General features: G+C 36.6%; 1 protein-coding gene across 1 annotated transcript in view; it reads left to right on the plus strand.

Annotated features, from left to right (window-relative positions):
* The window catches only part of LOC144232125 (kinesin-like protein KIF6), a gene marked incomplete at its 3' end in the record, with an annotated part of 187,123 nt that overhangs the window by 67,041 nt on the left and 104,717 nt on the right, over window positions 1-15,365 (plus strand). Inside the window, exon 4 of the mRNA XM_077764825.1 lies at window positions 10,871-11,018. Coding sequence (XP_077620951.1) covers window positions 10,871-11,018 — 148 coding nt within the window. The remainder of the gene's footprint in view (window positions 1-10,870; window positions 11,019-15,365) is intronic.

Raw genomic sequence — 15,365 nt, forward strand, 5'->3', positions numbered from 1 at the left:
TATTAGTTTCAAAGTTATATTGTATATTAGTATACAATATATTGATTTGTCAGTTCTACGCGTTACTCAGTGCTCACCACAAGTGTAGCCACCATCGTTCACCATACAACATTATTACAGTATTATTGACTATGTTTCCTTTGATGTACTTTTCATCTCTATGACTTATTTATTTTATGACTGGTAGTTTGTACCTCTTAATCAATCTCCTTAATCTCTTTTGCCCATCCCACACCATCTCCCCTCTAGAAACCCATCAGTTTGTTATCTGTATTTAAGAGTTTGTTTGATTTTTTTGTTTGTTCATTTCTTTTGTTTTGAGTTTATACTTATAAGCGAAATCTTACAGTATTTATCTTGTGCTGTCTGATTTATTTCACTTATTGTAATACCCTCTATGTCCATCCATGTTGCAAATGGCAAGATCTCATTCTTTTTTAATGTCTGAGTAATATTCTATTGTGTGTGTGTGTGTGTGTGTGTGTGTGTGTATGGGGTATATATATTTGTCACTAGCCACCTTTGTCAAAAATAGACTCACAATTCTATTCCATTCATGAATATGTTTATCCTTATGCTAGTGTCCCACTGTCTTGCTTACTGTTACTGTAGTAGGTTTTGCATTAAGAAGTGTGAGTCCTCTACCTTTGTTCTTTTCCAGAATGTTTTGACTATTCTTGGTCCCTTGAATTTCCATATAAATTTCAGGAGAAGTTGGTCAATTTTTGCAAAGAAGCCAGTTCTAATTTTGATGGACTTTGCATGAACCTATAGATCAGATGGAGAGAACTGCCATTTCACATTAAGTCCTGCACCTAACAACCTTGCTGAACTTGTTTTCTATAGTTGATTCCTGGAAATTTTCTGTGTATGTACAAGATCATGCCATTTGCAGATAGAGTGTTCTGTATCTGTAAAAAGTCATTCTTCAAAAGTGAGGAATTGACATTCCTGGATAAACAATAGCTGAGGGAATTTGTCACTAGCCAGTGCATTTAGTCAAGAAAAAGAAATAAAAAGACATCTAGATTAGAAAGGAAGAAATAAAAGTATGTTTATTTACAAGATGACATGCTTTTGTATATACGAATCCCAGGCAATCCACTGTTAGATGACAAGGAATAATAAACACGTTCAGCAAAGTTTCAGGGTTCAAGATCAATATAGAAAAATCTATTATATTTCTACACAGTAACAATAAACCTCTGAAAACGAAATTAAAATGTAAATTTTGGGAGCCTTGTTAATTTTTGCAAAGCAAGACTCCCAACTAGTCTTTCAGCATTTTGAATATGGTATTACATTATCTTCTGGCTGCCATGATTCCTCATGAGAAATCCATTGTTGATCGTATAGAGGATTCTTTGTGTGAGATCAGTCACTTATTTCTTGCTACTACCATGATTTCTTTGTCTTTAGACAGTTTGATTATGATGTGTTTAGATTTGGATAACTTTGAGCTTTTCAAGTTTCTTGGATATATAGATTAATGTTTTTCATCAAATTGGGGAAGTTTTTGGTCATTGTTTTTTTAAACATTCTCTCCCTTTACCATCTGGGACTTTATACAAATGTTGATCTCTTGAGTTCTCTGTTCATTTTTCTTCTTTCCTTATAATTTCTGTTGTGCAGACTAGATAATCTTAGTCGATCTATCTTAAAATTCACTTTCTTCACCAATTCAAATTTGCTGCTGTAGTAAAAATTTTTTTTCAATTATCTTACTTTTCAACTCCAGAATTTCTGTTTTATTCTTTTTTATAATTTTTATCTTTTTATTCATATTTTTTCTGTGAAACATCATTTTCATACTTCCTTTTAATCCTTTAAACATGTTTTACATTTGTTCTTCACACCTATTTATAATGCCTAACTTAAACTCTTTATCTGGAAGTCAAAATCTAGACTTCCTCAAGAGCTGTTTCTATTAATTTTTTTTAATTGCCTGTGCCCAGGAAATACTTTGCTGTTTGCACATCTCATAATTTTGTTGTTCTTGTTGTTGTTGTTGAAAACTGGGCATTTTGAGTAATATAATATGACAGCTCTGAAATCAGATTCCAGCTTTTCCCAAGGTTTGTTACTGTTGTTACCATTAGTGCAGCTGCTGCTTTGTTTGGTAAGTTTTCGGGACTAATACTACAAAGCTTGTATGGTTTGTTGTATGTGGCTTCTGAAATCTCTGTTCAGTAAGCTCAGTGATCAGGCAATGACTGGATAGAGAGATTTAGAAAAAAGTGCCTTGAACTAGGGGCTCTCTGTATGTGTTGACTCAGTGCTTGATAAGTTTATAATTTTGTCTTAGCTTTCACTTCCTGCTTGTTTGGGCCGTCAAGGTGAGCCAGCGGTGAGATATAAGGACCTTCTCTGGTCTCTCCTGGGTATGCAGATAGTTCTGTACATGCATGTGATCTTCTAGAGTCCCAAAAATATGTCGTAACTTTTCAAAACCCCCCTTATAGACATCATATTCTGCAGGGTTTTAGTTCAAGTTTTTGTTCACACTCTTGTCTGCCTCCCTGGTACTGCATGCAGCCTAGGGACGCAGCAACTGTGATGATGAATATTTGCACCACTGAAAACACTCGTTTTCAACAAACACCATGGGGATATGGCTTTTCTTCACTGAATAAACGGAGTCAGGTCAGGCAAAGCCAAGTACTGTGAGTGGGACTTTTCCAGGGAGCTGTCAGACAGGTTGGAGAAGTACAATTCTCTGGACTTTTTGGGGGTGCTTCCAAGCTATCCTATCCCCTCCAGTGGTTGCTGTGCTTCTGTTTTTCAGTTTTGTGGTTGGCAAGTCTCTTATTTTTCAAGGCCGTTATGGGGCTGGGAAGAGGGAGGTGGAAATGGTCAAGTTAACTTATCACAAAGCTCACTCACTGTTCTTACTGAGATTCAGCCATTTTACTTGAGTTAAACACTCCTTGGATTGTTGTGAGCCTTTGGATAACTTCCAAGATTCTGAAAAAGTTGATTTTGACAATTTTTGCCACTGTTCTCATTATTATTGTGGAGGAGTGGATTTTCAGAGGTCCTAACTCCACCGTTTGTCTTTATTTTTCATTAGTACTTTCTCTTAGGATGGACAAGAATACAAGATATGAAATGACTCAGAGTTCAATGGAGAGGAGGCACAAGAAAGAATTGGGATGAGAATTCTCTACAGAAAAGAACTGGAGATAAATGTTTCCCATTTACATTTTTTTCCATTTGATTTTTTATTGTAACGATGTAGTAAATAAACAGTCATAGAGTATTTATGGGTAGAACCGACATACTTTTTATTTTAAATAGAGTTCTGTGAAGCTTTGCCATCTAGTTTTCTACTCTTCAGGAAATGGGGGGAGAGGAAGCACACATGAAAAGAGTATACTAGGACAACTGGCAGTGAAGGGGGGAAATAGTGNAGTATAAAAATAAACATAATAATCAGGGGGTGCCAATGTAGCTTGCTACAGTATTCACATTTCTTAGGCTGTAGCTGTCAAAATGAAAATGCTAGTCTGTAATTTTTTTTCTTTTGCTTTTCAAGATGAGGAAAGCCTAATATATTTGAGAAAATTTTATATGAGAAATCAAAAACAAAATACTTAAAATTTGATTCTTAAAGTTATCAACTTCATGTATCTACCACATTTATGGTCAAGAGATATATAATCAAATAATAATTGCTAATGGAACATTGCTATATCATTGGCAACAAATGTTGTTGAGCAGAAAAATTCTGTAATCATCTAGCTAAATTCATCATTGTAGTTCCAACTCTATGTGAAGACACATGGAGAACACTTATGGAGTGTCTCAGAAATGGAAAGTTGAACCACACAGTAGTAGTCCCTTTTCATTCACTTAATGTGCTAAGTCCTTTAAGTGTATAAGTAGCAATAACACCTTCTACCTACATAGCAAAAGATGCGTTGAATTGTTGCTATAGATATTATTCTTGGCTTAATTAGTTGTATAAGGTGCCCACCCAGGACTTAACTGATGACTTCACAATAAACTCTAAGCAAAACCTATGCGTTTAGAGAGGGCATGATGATGATAAATCATTTAACATACAAGCATGAAAGCATGGTGAAACCTAGAACTGTGGGCAGTATCTCAGCAGAAGTATTACAGCAGGAATACCAGTGTGAACAGTGAGGGGTGATTCTCAGAGGATCCATCTATCAAACATCCATTCACAGTGAGGGCACCATGAACTGACAACTTCATAATTGGTTGAATGAAAACATCTCAGAGATGAAGGCGCTACTTGTAACAAAAATGAATGTAATGCTATAATAGTTTGCTATTATATACAGTGTAGAGGAAAGATCCACTTGTGAAAGTCTGAATCGTGCTAGGTGTATTATGAAAAGCCTATATGGTGAGAAGAGAGAGAGGGGGAAGGAGATGGGGAGGGAAGGGGAAATGAAGAGAGGGGAGGGGAGGAGTAGAGAAGACAGAAGAGCGATGGTGGCTGAGAAGATCCAGTGTTCTTTTTTTTTCTTTTTAGCATTTTTAAATTGTATTTTTTCATCATGATAAGTGTGCTTTTTAATCTCCATCATCTCTTTCACTCATCCCCCCTCCTACTTCCCTTCTGGTAACCATCAGTTTATTCTCTATAGTTAAGAATTTGTTTCTTGGTTTGTCTTTCTTTCTCTCTTTCTTTTTCCTTTGCTTGTTTTATATCTTAAATTTCACATATGAGTGGAATCATATGGTATTAATCTTTCTCTGGCTGACTTATTTTGTTCACCATTATACTCCGGCTTCATCCGTGTTGTTGCAAATGCCAAGATTTCATTCTTTTTCATGGCTGAATACTATTCCATTGTGTATATATGCTACGTCTTCTTTATCCTTTCTTTATTGTTGGGATATGTGGGCTGCTTCCATAATTTGGCTGTTGTAAATACTGTTATAAATGTAGGGGTGCTTGTATCCCTTTGAATTAGTGCTTTGTGTTTTGGGGGTAAATACCCAGTAGTACAACTACTGAATCATAGGGTAGTTCTATTTTTGACTTCTTGAGTAATCTCCATACCATTTTCCACAGTGGCTGCACCAGTTTGTGTTCCCACCAACAGTGCACAAGGGTTCCTTTTTCTCCACATCCGTGCCAGCATTTATTTCTTATGTTGTTGATTTTTGCCATTCTGACAACTGTTTAGTGATATTTCATTGTAGTTTTGATTTGCATTTTCCTGATGATGCGTGATGTTGAGCATCTTTTCATGTGTCTACTCTGGCCATCTGTATGTCCTTTTTGGAGACGTGCTGGTTCATGTTTTCTGCCCATTTTTAAATTAGATTATTTGCTTTTTTAGGTGTTCAGTTGAATCAAGTCTTTCTGTATCTTGGACACTAAACCTTACTGAATGTATCATGTGCAACTATCTTCTCTCATTCCATAGGTTGACTTTCAGTTTTGTTGATCATTTCCTTCACTGTGCAAATGCTTCTTATTTTGACTTAGTCCCAATAGTTTATTTTTGCTTTTATTGCCCTGCATCAGGAGACATACCCAGAAAAATGTTGCTATGGTTGATGATGGAGAAATTGCTGTCTGTGTTCTGTTCTAGGATTTTTGTAGTTTCAGGTCTCACATTTGGGTCCTTGATCCATTTTGAGTTTTTTCTGTATATGTCATTATTCACTCAGTAAACATTTATTAAGTGATCAGCATAAGCACGTGCTGTATACAAGACAAAGCCCTGAGAATAAAAAAGACCATTTATTTGTATTGGAAAAAAAAAAAAAGAAAGAAAGAAAGTGGCCCAGTTTCATTCTTTTGCATGTTACTGTCCAGTTTTCCCAACATCATTTGTTGAAGAGACTGTCTTTTCCCCAATGCATACTCTTGCCCCCCATTGTAAATTAATTGACTGTATAAGTGTATTTCTGGGTTTTCTATTCTGTCCCATTGATCGATGTATCTTTTTTTTGTGCCAGTACCATACTGTTTTGATCACTACAGCTTTGTAATATCATTCAAAGTCTGGAAGACCCAAGATTCTTAAGATTACCATCAAATCAAAAGTTGCCCTGTAGAACTAAAAGAACACATATGGATTAGTATCATCTACCCAAAAGTCATTCCAAGAAAATTGAAGAGGGAAATTCTTAGAGGATTTACAGTTGGTGCTGAATATTAAATTAGGGAACTACACTGCAAGGTACATAGTGGCAAACATTCTGTACCTGGTATTCTAGGAGGTGACCATGTGTTGTAAATATTTGCCACATGAAGTGCCAGGTGTCAGGTTTGCAGTTTGCCAAATTATAGGTATGCTTTCCTCAGAACTTTCATCTTCAACATATTGTTTTTTTTTTTTTCAAAATATTATTTGATTCAAGCCCAGTATACTAAAGATGAAGAAAATATTTAATTAGGAGAGTGACTTCAGCAAAATGGCAGTATAGAAATTTCTAGCACCTGTCCCCTCCCAGAAACATCAATTTGAATAACTACCAAGCCTGAAAATGCTCTCACAAAAGCTAAGGATTCCAGCTGAGGAATTACAGCATTGAGATGGGGTAAGAAAAGAGAAGACACATCGATGAGGGTAGGAAAGATAGGTTGACATTACCTCATTACTCCTCCCCTAAGCCTGGGCATCCTGGCAGCTGAGAGAGATACCCTCCCCTTGGGAGGAGAATGAAGTGAACAACTGACTTTATTGTAAATACCAGTGCTGGCCTATCCCACCGTCAGCTGACTCCAGTGGCCCCAAGGCAGTTCCCATAGTCCCCAGGTAACTTCTGTAGCACTAGGTGATTTCTTGACACCAGGCTCTTGGCAGGTTATGAGAATCCAACCCCCTAGCCCACCCTAGCACCTTTCTGCTCCTGTAGCCCTAAGCACCTCCTACAGCACTAGGCTACCAGCATGCTCCCATAAAACCAAGCGCCTGATTACCCTGGGGCTGGGTGACTCCCATAGCCCCAGGCAGCTCCCATGATGTCAGGCCATCAGCAGACGCTAGCAAATCCAGGATTCCAGCCCATCCTTGCCCTAGACTGGCTCCTTTGCTGGGCCTACGCCAGTGATCCCCAGTACCTGGGTAGCCACTGTGGATCCAGGATCCAGGTCTACCCACATAGGCATGAGATCACCAAAGACAACTAATAAAGGTACAGTAACTGACCCTAAAGAAATGGAGATCTGTGAATTATCTGACAATTCAGAATAATCCTCTTAAAGAAATACAGTGAATTACAAGATAACACAGACAACTAAATGAAATTAGGAAAATAATACATGAACAAAATGAGAAATTCAACAAAGGAATAGAAGCCATTATAAAAAATAACAAGCAAATCCTACAGTTAAAAAATACAGTGATTGAATTGACAATTCAATAGACAGCTTCAAAGCAGACTCAATCAAGCAGAATAAAAAATTAGTTGACTAGACAACATGTCATTTGATATTATCTAGTCAGAGAAGCAAAAAGAAAAAAGAATGAAAAGAGTGAAGAAGACCTTTCTGAATTATGGGATGCCATTAAAGGAAACATTCTTACATTATTAAAGTCAGGAGAAGAGAGGGAGAAAGGAGCAGAAAGTGTAGATAAAGAAATAATGGCTTAGAATTCTTAAATCTGGGGAGAAATTTGGACATCCATGTTCATACAGCTAATAGGTGACCCCATAATTTCAAACCAAAAAGATCCTTTACAAGACACATTAAAATAAAACTATGTAAAATCAAATACAAAGAGAGACTTTTAAAAGCAACAAGAGAAAAAAATATCTCACAATAAGGGAACCCCCATAAGACTATCAGCATGTTTCTTAGCAGAAACCTTATAGGCCTGGAGAAAATGGGACAATATACTCAATTTTCTGGAAAAAGAAAAAAAAGAAACTTCCAACTAAGAATACTTTACCCAGCATAGCTGTCAGAAGTGGAGAAACAAAGATTTTTCCCAAACAAACAAAACCTGAAGGAGTTCATCACCACTAGACCTGCCTTATAAGAACTACTGAAACATGAAAAGATATGTAAATATAAAGCATACTGATAAAGACAAGTCTAAGCAATTCATAATACTCTAATACTATAATATGGTGATGTGTTAATTACTTAATGTAGTATAAAAGTTAAAGGACAAAAGTATTAAAAACAATTATAGCTACAATAACTTGTTAATGAAGACACGATATGAAAAGAGGTAAATTGTGACATCAAAGATACAAAGATGGGACAGTTAGTAAAAATGAGTAGTAGACACACAAAAGATAAAGAGAAGAGTATCAAAGTATACCACAGGGAAAATCACTTCACGAAGAGGCAATAAAAGAGGAAAAAGGGAACAAAGGAACTAAAAAGCTAGAAAACAATGAAGTTAGTCCTTCCTTAACCTTAGTTCCTTTTAATGTAAATGGATTAAATTCTCCAATCAAAAGGCATAGAGTGGCTAATGGATTAAAAACAAGACCCATTTATATGCTGCCTACAAGAGACATCAGCTTTAAGGGCACACGGAGACTGAAGGGGGAAGGAACAGAAAAAGATACTCCATGCAAATAGAAACCAAAAGAAAGCAGTGAGTAGCTATACTTCTATTACACAAAATAGACTTTAAGCCAAAACTATAATGAGACAAAGAAGTCCATTTTATAATGATAAAGATAGTCAATTCATCACAAGGATATAACAATATATATGCATCCTACATCAGAACACCCAAATGTATTAGGCAAATACTAACAGATCTGAAGGGAGATATAGAAAACAATACAATAATAGTAGTGGAATCTGATACCCTGCTTTTAACAATGGATAGGTCATCCAGACAGAAAATCAATAAGGAAACTCTTAATGTGAACTATACCTTAAGCGAAATGGACCTACCAGACATATATGTAACATTTCACCCAACAGCAGCAGATTACAGATTCTACATTCTCCTGGATAGATCACATGTTAAGTCACAAACACAATCAAAAAATGGGCAGAGGACTTGAATAGAAATTTTCCCAAAGAAGACATATAAGTGGCCAAAACAGATACATAAAAGGGTTTTCAGTATTTCTAATCCTCTGGGAAATGCAAACCAAAAGTGTGAGGTATGTCCTCATATCTGTTAGAATGCGTATTATCAAAATGTCAAGAGACACTGAGTGCTGTTAAGGATGTGAATAGAAGGGAATTCTTGTGCACTGGTGGTGGGGATGTAAATTGGTGCAGCCACTATGGAGTTTCCTTAAAAAATTAAAGATAGTTCCATCCACATTGCTACAAATGGCCAGATTTCATTCTTTCTCATTGCCAAGTAGTATTCCATGAACTGGAGGGAATTACGCTAAGTGGAATAAGTCAGTCAGAGAAAAAGAGATACCATATGATTTCATTCTTATGTGGATCTTGAGAAACTTAACAGAAGACCTTGTGTGGGGGGCGGGGGGGAGGAAAAAAAAAAGGGACAGAGGCAAACCATAAGATATTCCTAAATACTGAGAACAAACTGAGGGTTGATGGAGGAGGGGGAGAGGGGAAAGTGGGTGATGGGCATTGAGGAGGGCACTTGTTGGACTGAGCTCTGAGTGTTGTATGGAAACCAATTTGACAATAAATTATATTAAAAAATAAGTAAACATTAAATGAAAGAAAGAAGATGATAAAAGCAGCTTAAATTTCTTGAGTCTCTTTATGAATTCAGCATATTTGCTGAAGGAGCTACCTTGACTCACAGCAGATTTATAGCAAACAAGAAATAAACTTTTGTTTTCATTAAGCTAAAAAAAATTAAAGATAGAACTATCATATGACCCAGCAATGCCACTTCTGGGTGTATATCAAAGGGAATGAAATCTCTCAGAGGTATCTGCATCCCCATGTTCGTTGCAGCATATTCCCAATAGCCTAGGCATGGAAAAACCTAAATGTCTACTGATGGATGAATGGATAAAGAAGATGTGGTATATATGTACAATGGAATATTATTCAGCCATAGAAAGAAGAAAAGTCTGCCATTTGCAACAACATAGATGGACCTTGAGAGCATAATGCTAAGTAAAATAAGACAGAGAACAACATATGTTGTATGTTCTCCTTTACATGTAGAACCTAAAAAAGCTGAACTCATGGATATAAAGAAAGGAATGGTGGATGCCAGAGGCTAGTATGTAGGGGAAATGTGGAGATGCTAATCAAAGGGTAAAAACTTCTGGTTATTAGATATATAAGTTCTACAGATTAGCATATAGCACAGTGACTATATATTATATATTTGAAAGTTGTTAAGAGTATAGATCTTAAATGTTCTCACCACCTGCAAAAAATGGTAATTATGCGAGGTGATGGATATCCTAACTAGCCTTATTGTGGAACTCAGTATATTTATGTATCACATCATCACATTTGTACACCTTAAAGTTACATTTGTTATATGTCATTTATATCTCAGCAAACCTGGAAAAAATAAAAAAGACATAAAAACAAAGGGCATTTAATACAATTTATAATGCATCAGTAATGACTCTTTAGTTGTCGCAAATGTACAATACTAATGTATTAACAATAGGGGAAGCTAGGTGTAGGGTGTGTGTTAACTCTGTGCTATCTTTGCAACTTTTCTGTAAATACAAAAGTATTCTAAATAACAATTTTATTCAATATAACAAAAGAAAATATTTAAGATGACTGGCTTCCATTTGAGTTATAGGTCCTTTCTTATAGAAAAGGATTGGCGTGCTGATACTCTTGGATTAAAAAAAAAAAAGTAAATTATTTTAGCTAGGTACTCCTATATAGATCTATAAATGTCTTTTCAATAGTGTTGAATAAGATTGCTATTAGAAGACAAGCCATTTAATACAAGTGCAGTTAGCCATTTGGATATTAAAAGTGTGTCATTTCCTTATGCAGTGTCTTGGCAGGTTACAATGGTACCATCTTTGCCTATGGGCAAACAGGCAGTGGTAAGACATTCACCATCACAGGTGGAGCAGAACGCTACAGTGACAGAGGCATTATCCCAAGGACACTGTCGTACATTTTTGAGCAATTACAAAAGGTATGAAGCTTTAACTTCATTTTCTGTTTGATATATTCAGCAGAAATTTACAGTGGGTAAAAAATTTATTGTGACATTTTATTATATTATATCTAATTGAGGAAGTATTACTGTGTAATAACTGTGGCCTTTATATTTAAGGAAAGTTTGGGATTTTGCTGAAGAAGTAGAAATTAAGGTGCTTCTCATTAAGGGGATGCTGTTTCAGCAAAGGCTGAAAGGGAGTTCCTTCTTATACATCCATGGAGGTTAAAAGAACAGATAACACATTTTCCCAACTAACATCTTATATTCCCCATTAAGAAACTGGCTGTCCTTTAACCAAGACGTTTTTATTTCACCTACTAAAGCCCTGAGTAAGATGATATGATTGTACCTTTTTCAGAATTGTGATAGAAGCTCAGAAGAGTTTACCAGAGTAAAAATCCTATTGCAATTACTATTATTATGAAGAGTTCTCTATATTATATGCATCATTTATGTGTGTCTCTAAGTGCCTATTGCCTTATTAGTATTTAATACAGCATATGATACAACTAACAAGGCAGGTATCTTTATCCCAATTTTATAGTTGGGGAAACTGAGTCTAAATATCTTTATCTGGTGGTCCATCCCAGCTCTGTGTGATGCCAAACCCTACATACACTGCCTCGATATCTCAGACTGGCTTTATTTTGTTGGTTGTATTAAAAATTTTTTTGTTTTATTTATTTTTGAGACAGAGAGAGAGAGAGCACGAGTCGGGGAGGGGCAGAGAAAGAGGGAGATACAGAATCTGAAACAGGTTCCAGGCTCTGAGCTAGCTGTCAGCACAGAACCCGATGCGGGGCTCGAACCCACGAACCGTGAGATCGTGACCTGAGCCGAAGTCAGAAGTTTAACTGACTGAGCCACCCAGGCACCCCTTGTTGGTTGTATTTAAACGATATTGAGTTAAGGGACTTCTCTTAACTTGGGTTTCAGTTTTCCCTTAACTTCTCTAGGTTTTGGTTTTCCCCTCTGTGAAAGTAGGAATTGAATCATCCGAGAGGATCTTCAGCGTCCCTACTCGCTACACTTACTTGGTTGTATTACTTCTGTATAACAAATGTCCTAACTAGGTCAGTATAACAGTTATTCCAAAATTTCTTGACTGTATGCTTTTTGAATTTTGGGTTGCAAAGATGAGAAGAAATTGCTGAGATCTGCATAATTCTAATTTCCATCCATAAAGTAGCAATTACCCATTAGTTCAGCTCATCTCTCACTAGCTCAAACATGCCAACTCTGCATGCCAGAAAATGTGGAAGAGAAAGAGTTGAGTATAATGTGTATGTTGGATTCAGATCCTGTCTTTTCATTTACTCATTTATTTCTGACATTAGCTGTTTTGTTTTGCTCCCAGATTTCACAAACTGGGAATATAATTTCTAATAGTTTTTGCTGCTGTGGCCCAACGTGGAAGCATGTTGTCTTGGAAAGATCATTGAACTTGGTAAAGACCGACCTGGTTCTGAGAAAGTGTACTATTTACAGCATGTGGCCTTGAGGTAGTTACTTAATGTCTCAGGCTGATGGAGTCGCTATGAGGGCTGAACATACTCTATCTAAAAATATTGTCCAGTTCCTGGCACATAGCACATGGTCAATATATGAGCTCAGTTACTATAGCCATTAATATGTATATCCATATATGTATAGCCAAATGATCCTGATTAATTTCAAAGAATCCTTTGAAACTTAGGACAAATGAAACCAATTTCCCTGATTAAGTTAAACAGAATAAATAAATCCTTTCCTAATGGAAAATATATTTGTCCCTTTTAAAATTTTGTATGTGGGTACGAAAATACAGTTTTAAAAGTCTAGATGTCTCCCAAGTACCTACCATCTGCTCGGTTCATTGTTTTATATCTGTTTGTCATTGACATTATTCTAAACCTCATTTCAGTTAGAATTATCCTAAATCACTTCCTGGACTGAAGAGAGCCCCTTGGACCAATTTATAGTCAGGACAACTCCTTGTAAAAGGACAGATCTCCATGATGGGTCACAACGTATTCATTCTAATAAAACTGAACTGCTGCAAAACTAGTCAGAGGCAACTTGAGGTTCATCATCAAGTTTGTCTACATTGTATAGCTGAAAAATGCAGGCAGGTGCTCAGATACCCCCCGTCAATTGCTTGAGAGGGCCATATGGAGTTCTCTAGAATTATGAAAGGAAATATTTGACTTATGCAAAGGAATTATTACAAGATAAACCAAGAGTAAGTGCATACTGGCTCCTAAAATGCCTGTGAGTGTGATAGGAGCACATTTGCAGTAATTTTAAAGGAGGACAATTGATTCCATTTATTTTAGAAATCATAGCTCATTATTTTTGAGTCCTGTGAGGTTCAGACTTGTTTTGGGGCAAGAGGAAAGGCTGTCTGCAGGGAACATGTGTGTTACATTACAGTCTGGCAATCCTAAACACTAAAAATGGAATAATAAGGAAAGGTAGCTTGCCACATTGCTCAGTGATTTTTAAGTGTGTATTCTAATAAAAGTCCAGAAAATGCAGAAACTGGAGGAGCCAAAGGCATTATCCCTATCATGTCGGGGGCGTGGTCTTGCCATTTTCCTGACTTGTGATTCCTTCCTTCTATTTTCTGGGAGAGTTTCTCCAGTACACATGAACATACAAGTTGGCTGTCATTTAGCCTTTCTTTTAGTTTCCTTTTATATTCTCATTGAATTCTCCATTTAGAGGCTTTTAGAAAGAATGATAAGAACAATAACAATAACAATAATAAAAACAGTAGCAGCAGCAGCAACTTATTGGTGCTTATTATGGGGACATACATTTTTGGTCAGATTTTAAATACGGAACCCTATTTCTCTGTTACAACAGTTCTGCAAGATAAGTGTTATCCCCAATTTCATAATTAGACAGCTGATGATAGTGCAGGATCACTCAGTTATAAATGGCAGATCCAGTATTCAAACCCAGCTTTTTCTGATGCTAAGATGAGCTCAGAACTGTATGCTAAAATCTCAAACTATAATATATAGGATATTTCAGTTATGTTCGGGCAAGTTTTAGAAATATGTCGCTCTTAAGCTTCCTGAGACGTTGCTAAATGATCCCCATGGTCTTCAATGTGCTCTGAGAATCTTCTAGAGAGGACAGTGTATATGTTGGTTGTGGAACACTTTTTCAACAGGCATTTCATGGGATACTTTAGGGAAAATTGGATTAGACTAACGACCACACAGAACCTGTCTAGAATATATGCTCTCTGATACCTGTGCTATAACCCAAAGAATGATGTTGAATGATGCCTTTGCTAAACTAGGGTACTAATCTAATCAGCAGGCTGTTTGTTAGGGTAAGCAACTAGAGTCACCCACTTCAGCAGGACTTCCAGCATTTGGCAGGGAGAAATTTGCTTAGTAGAGACTCAATCCATGCTGTTACCTTCCAAGATGACCAAAACATGAAATTTCAGATGTAGCTTCAGTGTTTTACTCTAGTCATTTGCTGCCTGAGAATTGCCTTAATTTTTCAGGTGTTATTTTGTGGTATCTTTATTTGGATAGGTTGAGCCACTTTAGAACCAGAGAATCGTATTAATTTTAATCTGAAGAACACATTAGGAATTCATTATTTAATTTCCTCACTAATGAGTGTGGAAACTGAGGCCTGACACAGTAGGGACTCATAGCAAGTAGGACTAGGGTTCCAGCCCTGGATATGCAGGCTTCTCTTCTCTCTTCCATCTCTGTGACTTGGTCCTCTCTCACTTTGAATAGTATCTGTCAAGTGGATTGTCTTGGATATGGGTGAGAGTCAATCAGGAAGGTCATCCTAAGCAAAATTTCTTTGTGAGTATCGACTCTGACAGTCTGTTGACCTTCTTGCTATAAGACACAAATATATTCTCTTATGAGAATTAGGGCTCTATTTGCTGAAATGGAAGCATCTGTATTTTGGGAGAAACAAGAAGAAAGTGCTGTCAGTTGATATTTGATCTCAAAAGCTGAAACATTTTCAGTTTTCTTGAGACCTGAAAAAATTCCATTTTATTCCATCTCAGAGGGAGCGGGACCTTTTTATCTGCTGGAGGAACTGAGACAGGACTAGTCGCCTTGACTTTTATTCTAATTACACTGATGCCTATATCGTTACATTTCAGTAATGACCCCCACAATGTATCTTTCTCAAAAAATATCTCAATATCCCTGGTTGCTATGTAGGCCAAGAATATTAACCCAAGAGAGAAGATATAGGCAGTGAGCTGTGAATGCCGACTCTTAATGTTACCCAATTGATCTAAACTAGTTCTGTCCTCTGGAATCCATTTTACATTATCTACTATTGTCT

Source organism: Crocuta crocuta, unplaced genomic scaffold, assembly GCF_008692635.1.
Source record: "Crocuta crocuta isolate KB4526 unplaced genomic scaffold, BGI_CrCroc_1.0 scaffold44, whole genome shotgun sequence".
NCBI lineage: Eukaryota > Metazoa > Chordata > Mammalia > Carnivora > Hyaenidae > Crocuta > Crocuta crocuta.